This window comes from Saccostrea cucullata, unplaced genomic scaffold (assembly GCF_032062105.1).
Source record: "Saccostrea cucullata isolate Sc308-1 unplaced genomic scaffold, CSIRO_AGI_Scuc_v1 ctg6189, whole genome shotgun sequence".
NCBI lineage: Eukaryota > Metazoa > Mollusca > Bivalvia > Ostreida > Ostreidae > Saccostrea > Saccostrea cuccullata.
The window spans coordinates 27,501-36,413 of NW_026928909.1; the positions used below are offsets into that span (position 1 = coordinate 27,501).

At 34.2% G+C, this 8,913-nt stretch overlaps 1 protein-coding gene across 1 annotated transcript in view; it reads right to left on the minus strand.

Annotated features, from left to right (window-relative positions):
* Positions 1 to 8,907, minus strand: part of LOC134279160 (replication factor C subunit 4-like) — a 23,194-nt gene extending 14,287 nt beyond the window's left edge. The window contains exons 1-4 of the mRNA XM_062761518.1: positions 8,854 to 8,907; positions 5,147 to 5,266; positions 3,875 to 3,944; positions 3,367 to 3,561 (exon numbers count right to left, since the gene is read on the minus strand). Of these exons, the coding sequence (XP_062617502.1) occupies positions 3,367 to 3,561; positions 3,875 to 3,944; positions 5,147 to 5,259 (378 nt within the window). The 5' untranslated portion in view covers positions 5,260 to 5,266; positions 8,854 to 8,907. The remainder of the gene's footprint in view (positions 1 to 3,366; positions 3,562 to 3,874; positions 3,945 to 5,146; positions 5,267 to 8,853) is intronic.
* Positions 8,908 to 8,913: the final 6 nt, after the last annotated feature.

Genomic DNA, 8,913 nt, shown 5'->3' on the forward strand with positions numbered 1-8,913 from the left:
CCCAGGAAGTAGCCTCCTATGCCCTGGAGAAATAGTTCCTGTCAAAAAACTTTATTTATTTATAGAGTAGATAAAATTTCCTAGGCACAGGTACCAGAGTTGTCAAACTGGCCTGGAAGGAAATTAAAAAAACTCTCAAAAGAAAGGAAAATCGGCTTAATGTATGGACCTACAATTGACTAAGTTCATTTTGATTGGTCAATTACCGGTGTGGTACCCCTAGTCGCCTTGAATCCAGTCCTGTCTTTCTGAAGAAAACCAACTCCGAGCCCGATGTAAAAATCTTAGTAGAGAAATGAGAATTTGAATTTTGCTGCCTTATTATGTTCCCCAAACGAAGTTTGGGAACATATTGTTTTTACTCTGTTTCTTATTATGTTCCCCAAACGAAGTTGGGGAACATATTGTTTTTACTCTGTTTCTTATTATTATTATTCTTATTATTATTATTTTTCTTCCTGGGAAAATTTTGTCCGCGAGTGATCTTGTAAACTACACATCCGACTTAGGTGAAACCTTTTTAGGGTAAGTAGGCATGTTATGTAGATTTGCGGAATCAAGGTCATTTTGCGCGCACGTGCTTGCAAGAGCGCGCACGTGCAAAACTTAAAATGACCAATATATAATGGATATAACCGTAACTTTTCTATTTTGTGACGAAATGTTTTGAAACTTATAATGTAAGGATATATTAGTAGTATGCACAAGATGACACGGTCAAAATAGCAAGATCGCACGCTCATGCACGTGCGCTTCGTTCTGATTGGCTGAAACTAAAGTCTCAATATCTTTTTTGTCTTTTGATAAAATCATTTGAAATTTTGAACATAGTCATACATTAGGGAGATCTACAGCCTGTAATATAAGATTTATCATGACAGCATGTGCATGCACATGTGCTTGCAAGAGCTCGCACGTGCAACGCGAGAAATATCCAATATAATTGATACAGACGTAACTATTTAAATTATTGATGAAATGCTTTGAAACTCATATTATAAGTATATATTAGAAGCATAGACAAAATGACATGGTCAAAAAAGTAAGATCTCACGCGCATGCACGTGTGCTTCGCTCTGATTGGCTGAAATTAAATTCTCAATATCTTTCTTTTTTCTTGTCATAATCCTTTGAAATTTTGAACACAGACTCATATTATGAAGATCTACAGCATGATATATAAGAATTTTCATGAAAGCATGCGCATACCCGCGTGCTGCAATCTGATTGGCTGAAACATTAAATGGCTATATCTCCTTTGTTTTTTGACGAAATGCTTTGAAATTTAAAACATAGTCATGCATTAGGATATCCTACAATATGATAAAGACAAAATAATCATGAAATCACACGCATGCACGTGTGCTGCAATCTGATTGGCTTAAACTTGAAATGGCTATAACTCCCTTGTTTTTCAACCAAAGAGGATGGGATTTAGAATATAGATAGATATTAGGGACTGCTACAAGAAGGTATGGTCATCATGCACGTGCACGCACGTGCGTCCATTTGGAACGAGTGAAATGAAAAATACACTTGAAAGAGTGATTTTTCTTACTTTTTGACTGAATGCTTTAATATATTGTATATTAAAATTTGTAGATAGTGTAGACAAGATGATGTGATCATAACGCACATACATTCACATGCGCACGGGTGCAATGCTAAAATTTGAGTATAATTGGTATCCTTCTGAGAAAACGTTGTTAAAGTTAAAAATGCACAGAGTTTGTCTTATTTAATGAAGCGTACAGGGAATATGGCACCAAAAAGGAGTTGGGGAGCGTTTGGGGAACATCTGTAACGGTCCCCGTTACAATTAGCACTAGTTATTATTATTATTATTATTTTTTTTTCTTATTTGTTCTCCGGTACTTTTTTGTCCGCGAGTGTTCTCAGAAACTGTTCACCCAACTGACCTAAAACCTTTTTAGGGTTAATGGGTGTGTAGTGTAGGTGTGCGGAACGAAGGTCATTTTGCGCGCATACGCATGCACGTGTGTGCGCGTGCAACACGTGAAATAACTTATATACTTAATATAGCTATAACTTTAACATTTTTTAATGAAATGATTTGAAACTCATTATATAAAGATATATTAATAGTGTACATAATGTGACATGTCAAATTAGCACGAACTCACGCGCATGCACGTGCGCTTCGCTCTGATTGGCTAAAACAAAAATCTTAGTATCTTCTCTGTTTTTTGACGAAATGCTTTGAAATTTAAAACATAGTCATGAATTAGGATATCCTACAATATGATATAGAAAAAATTTCATGAAATCACGCGCATGCACGTGTGCTGCAATCTGATTGGCTGATACTTTAAATTACTATATCGCCTTTGTTTTTTGACGAAATGCTTTGAAATCAAAAACATAGTCATACATTAGGATGTCCTGCAATATGATATCCAAAAAATTCAAGAAATTACGCGCATGCACGTGTGCTGCAATCTGATTGGCTGAAATTTTAAATGACTATATCTCCTTTGTTTCTTGACGAAATGCTTTGAAATTTAAAACATAATCATTCATTAGGATATCCTACAATGCGATATAGAAAAAAAAATCATGAAATCACGCGCATGCACGTGTGCTGCAATCTGATTGGCTGAAACTTGAAATGGCTATAACTCCCTTGTTTTTCAACCAAACAGGATGGGATTCAGAACAGAGATAAATATAAGGGATTCCTACAAGAAGGTATGGTCATCATGCACGTGCACGCACGTGCGTGCATTTGGAACGAATGAAATTAGAAATACACTTGAATGAGTGATTTTTAATACTTTTGGACTGAATGCTTTCACATATAATATACTACAGGGAATATGGCACTAAAAGGGAGTTGGGGAGCGTTTGGGGAACATCTGTAACGGTTCCCGTTACAATTAGCCCTAGTTTTTTTTTGCAATAGCTGCGACTGTTCATTCCAGTAATAACAAACAAAGAAAGCATTTTATTGTTTATATTTATATCTGTTTAAATTATCATTTTAAGTAGGATTAAAAATATTAATTATTGTGTTAATGATGCGAAAGTCTTTGTACGTTTCATTGATGGAACAGCCACTGATCAAGAAATCTGTACAGGTGATATGCCTAATGTAGTTCATGCAGTGATGAACGCAATGGGTTTTCTTAAGAAATAAAGAAGAAAATATTCAGTGGATGTAAATATTTCACTATATTCATAATTTGTTATATCTGTATAAGAAATTCATTATTAAATTCATAGAATTGGGGATCCAAGATAACTTCGCAATATCCATGAATTCACAATATCCATGTTCATACTAAACAAGTTTTACTGTATTTACAAGATCTTAATAAAAATAAGGCTACTTAATGAGCTATGTACCTCCTTGTCATAAGCAATGTTTTCTTTATCACAAATCTCTGTCAATCTCTCACTCAGCACTTGGTCTGCTAGGGGTTTAAACCGGAACTTGGCACAGCGGGAGGCTATTGGTTCTATGATCCGACTAACATAATTACAAATCAGGCAGAATCGGGTAGATTTACTTTCTTTCTCCATTGTTCTTCGCAGTGCTGCCTGTAGAAAAAGATCAAATCAATCAGATGCTCTATTCAAAACACTGCAAAATCTACTTTCCCGTAAAATATCACAAAAAATTAAATGCTTCTCTTCAGAGACTTAAATTTATCAAGAAATTCCTATTTTTTAAACAATTTTTTTCAAATTTTGAATGAAAAAGGTCTTACAAATATAAATTACTTATGCCTTAGTATCTATTTTTGTGCTTATAGCTCTTCCAGCCACTGATTATAATAGTGACTTTGTACAACTTTTTGTAATTTTAGTTCTGACAGCATTGTGTCCCTTTATGTATCTGTTAATCACTCACCTGAGCTGGGGATGTCATGGAGTCTGCCTCATCCAGGATAATAATTTTAAATGGAGGGCAAGGCTTCCCACTGTTAAAAAAAACTACACTTGTATCTACATAACATCCACAATAATGATTTTAAATGGAGGGCAAGGCTTCCCGCTGTCCAAAAAAACATGAGTAGAAGTTGGTGTACAGTATCTATACAACATCCAGGATAAATGAATGATTTTAAATGGAGGGCAAGACTTCATGGGATAGGTCAAAGTCAGAAAATTTTAAGAGTCAAAGTACTCTCCCCAATATTTATCCTACAACTTCCCCTTGCATTGACTTAATAAATATAGCCTAATAAACCCAAATTCTTGATTTTAACACACTTGAATCTACACTACCAGAGGATGCTTCCACTTGAGTTTCATCTATCCTGGTCCAGTTGTTCTTGGATAGAAAATTTTTACAAAGATTTTTCCTATGTATTCCTATGTTAAACTTTGATGCCCCATTGTGGCCCCACCCTAATCCCAGTGGTAATGATTTGAACAATCTTGAATCTACACAACCAGAGAATGCTTCCATATAACTCTGACCAATCATGGCTTTGCTGTTCTTAAGAAGATTTTTAAAGATTTTCCTATGTATTTCTATGTTAAACTTTGATACACCATTTTGACCCCACCCTACCCCTGGGGGTCATGATTTGAACAAACTGGAATCTACATTACCAGATGATGCTTCCACTTGAGTTTCATCTTTCCTTGCCCAACTGTCCTTGAGAAGAAGCTTTTTAAAGATTTTTTCTATGTATTCCAATGTTAAACCCTATCCCTGGGGGTCATGATTTGAATAAATTTGAATCTGTACTACCTGAAGATACTTCCACATGAATTTCATTTTTCCTGGCCATGTAGTTCTTGAGAAGAAGATTTTAAAACATGCCATTAATTTTTTACTAATCTATAATTATATCCCCTTGGAAAAGGGTGAGGCCCTGCATTTGAATAAACTTGAATCCCCTTTACCCAAGGATACTTTGTGGCAAGTTTGGTCGAAATTGGACAGATGGTTGTTGAGAAGAAGATGAAAATGTGAAAAGTTTATGATGACAACGATGATGAGGAGAACGGAAAAATTTTGATCAGAAAAGGCACAGGTGAGCTAAAAACATGGTTACTGCCTTGAAATATAAATATTAGTTTATATAGAATTGACATCCCTAGTATTAAGTTATACAAAGTGTTTTAATTTTATCTTGAAACAAAACTTTTATGTCCTAAAATCCTATCTTACTCTGGTTTTGTTCCACTGGCAGTAGTCTGAGCAAATTTCTTGACTTTCTCTCTGACAACATTAATTCCTCGTTCATCGGAAGCATTCAGCTCCAATACTCGTAACTTCATCATCTCTGTTCTGTAAAGCAACGGCAATGACATAGCAAAAATATATACAGTACATACATAACAACTTTTTTTTTTACACAAAACAGGACTTTGCAATTTTAAATAGTATTTATTTCTTCACTGATAGTAACAAAAAAGGTAAACTTTGGAATTTAAAACATCACAGATGTCAACTTCTGTCAAGTTTTCTCTTATCTTGTCACAAATATTCAAACACTCATTTACTGGACTTTTTATATAGATAATTTTTTTCAGCACTAGTTTTTCCAAAGTTTGCATCACATAATCCTGTACTTAATGTAGGGATATTTTTAAAGTGTTGTGTGAGTTAGTGTGTTTCAGACTTGCCACATTTGCATATTTCATGAACCCACCTAGTGCTTCATGAAAAATAGGCCCAAAATGAAGTCTGTGTAATATACACACCAGTAACTTAGAAACATGTTTTACATCTAAATTTAATATAGGCCTATTTTGATATGTTTGAAAGCTTATAGCAAGTGTTTGAATTCCTGGCCTTTCTTATTGCCTCAAATTTTTATACTTTGGCTCAACACCTCTTAATTCTCATTGTGATCTCCCTTTAGCGGTATATTCTCTGTATATGTCTACATGTGAGTATGTACACGTAAATGGCATTCAAATCAATTTCATAGTTAATTAATTAGGAAAAAACACAGCAATAAACAATATAGATTACATAAGCCATTCCTTCACAGGGACATTAACATTTCAAGTGTTGTCAACAGTCTTCAATATCAATTACAGTTTCCTTGTTTAACAGTTTGAGGTATATATTGAAGATTAATTTGTGCGTGCATGTATTTGTGTGCAAATGCATGGAATTAGAAAAGACTTCATTAGAAATGATTAACAGTATATTATAAACCAAAATTACGATTCCTAAACTAAGGTGCACAAACTAAACAAGATCATTTTCTAACACTTTGGGGTGTTTCAATTGCACATTATAAACATTCCCCTCACCCCCCTTTTTTTTTTAATGAATCAGTATTGTATATAAATTGTGAAGAATCTTTTTTCTGTTGTCTGTGTAATATTCAAGATTAAGACAATGAACAATATCTCGTTAAATACCTCTTATTACATGAAATTAAAAATTTTTTACAAAATATACATTACAAAATACAAATTTTCACACAAATCCATGCTATAGTCTCCAAAAACAGGTCCAGAAAAAATTATGCTTATATGCAGACAGATGTTCTGAGAGGTGGACATGCTGATTCTAATAACTCTCCCTAGACTTTGTTCGTAGGGGGTATAGGATCTCTAGAATTAACCTGATGTTGCGTACAGGAATCAGATAGCAGTTATCTAAACAGAAAGATGTTCTGAGAGGTGGACATGCTGATTCTACAGGGATTTTTGTTACCCTTTGACTCCAGGGTCCGGGGCCGTTAAGATTGGGAAAAATAGCGATATTTGGTTGAAATTGGGAAAAATGTTTTCATACAAATAAAAAGGAAAAAACAAGCAAAAGTCAACTACTTAATCTTTTTTTTATCTTTAATTGTATGGAACTAGCTTCAATCGGCTTTACTGATATGAAATAATAGTGGCTGTTGAAGTTCAGAAGCTTAAAAATTGCAAAGCCGCAGAGTATGATAAAATTGTAAACGAACATATTTATACGTTGTCATCCTTTTTACCTGTATTTAAGAAGTTCATTAAAAATAAAATTTGACAGTACGTTTGATCCCGATGAGTGATTAATCGGTACTGATTGACCAGTTTATAGGAATAAGACTCAAGAGCGATTCAACCTAGCCTGAAAATTACTGTCTGAGGCAAACTGGAGAGACTGCCATGATGCACATTAACTTATTAAATAATGATCCTGACTTTAATTTTTAAACGTCGATCCCGCTTTAAAAACATTCGTACTATTCCAAATGACTTCTTGGATGGCCGTACATCGCACATATGGAACATAACACCTGTTTTTCATTATTTTATTTTAAAAATTTACAACTTAATACTTTTTTCATATTGGGAATTTTTAGGTATAATTTTGGGAAAAACATGCACTTTTCAGCATTGGGAATGGGGCCGAATTTCAGCCCCAGAGAGACCCTAAAAAAATCCCTGTTCTAACAAATCTCCCTAAACTTTGTTCGTGGCGGGTATAGGATCTCTAGAATTAACCTGATGTTGCGTACAGAAATCAAATAGCAGTTATAAAACAGACAGATGTTCTGAGAGGTGGACATACCGATTCTGATAACTCTCCCTAGACTTTGCATACATGCCAACTTTTGAAAATTCCCATGGGGGATTTTGCGCGTGACGACAATTTTCAAAGCTTTAAATTCGCGACATTTTGTCGTGAAAATAAATGATAATGAATTTTTTTTTTATTATAACATTGATAGCACTTATGAATACAAAACAATACAAATTAAAGTTTTATTTTTCCAAATACATGTATAAATATCTTTGCTTAATAGTTGTCACTCTGTTCTATTAATTTACATTTTGTTTCTGGTATGTACCCTTAAAATCAAGTGTCACTTTATTCCCTATAAGTTAGTATATAACAGTGCATCATTAATTTTATCTCACACATGAAACAATTTAGAGAAAAGGGCCTAATTAAATCATGAATTTTTTAACACAAGCCCCACCCCCACCCATCCCAAAGAAAAATCAAAATTGTAAAAGACTACGTCATGAACATGATAAACTTTTGCAGTCTTGGCAGTGCCATATGGGTCTCTGGTATTTCCTTGACATATATGTAACAAAGAAATACAATGTACAATATGAGTAGGATCTATGGGAGAAAGAGGGAGGGGATTCAGTGTACTTAACATGAGAATATTATTTAATCTAAATTATTTTCAATATTTTTTTAAATTGACAAACTATACAATATTTCTAATATTAGCAGTTAAAATCAGCAGCTATATATGCTTTGAAATTTTCTACTTTCGTTTTCAAAAAACGATCTTTTTGGATTCCTATTTTATTGTTTGATTATCATTTTATTGACTTTAATTTTTGTTTTTAATACAATGACTAATAATTAAGCCCTTAATCTATGTGTTTCACTTCGCATACCCCTTCAAACTGAAAAGATTAATCCCCTAACTGCTCCAGCCTATAAGCTACCTGTACCTGTACCTGGACAGCAGCGTGTGCGTTGAAGCGAGAAGTGATTTCCTGTGCCTAATTAACTCTGCATGCTAAACAAACAATGAAACTTGAATAAACAACTCTGATATTCTTATCCCGATTGACAAAATTCGGCGGTAGGGAAACTGAAAATCTGAATTTTTTCAAATCGGGATATTAGGGCAATTTTTCTTTCCCGATCGGGAGAGCGGGATGAAAGGTTAAAATCGGGAGAATCCCGCCTAAATCGGGAAAGTTGGCATGTATGACTTTGTTCGTGGGGGGTATAGGATCTCTAGAATTAACCTGATGTTACGTTATATAAACTATTATAATAAGACCTTTTAGTCTGACATTGTCTATAATCCTTACCCAAATAGAGAAAAACAAAAAGCATATAAAATATTATAGTATTAAAGGTCCCTAGTATAACCTACTGTTGTATATAGAAATCCTTACCCAAACAGAGATCGAGCTGCGGCCAGGATGGTGGACGTTTTACCAGTTCCCGGTGGTCCA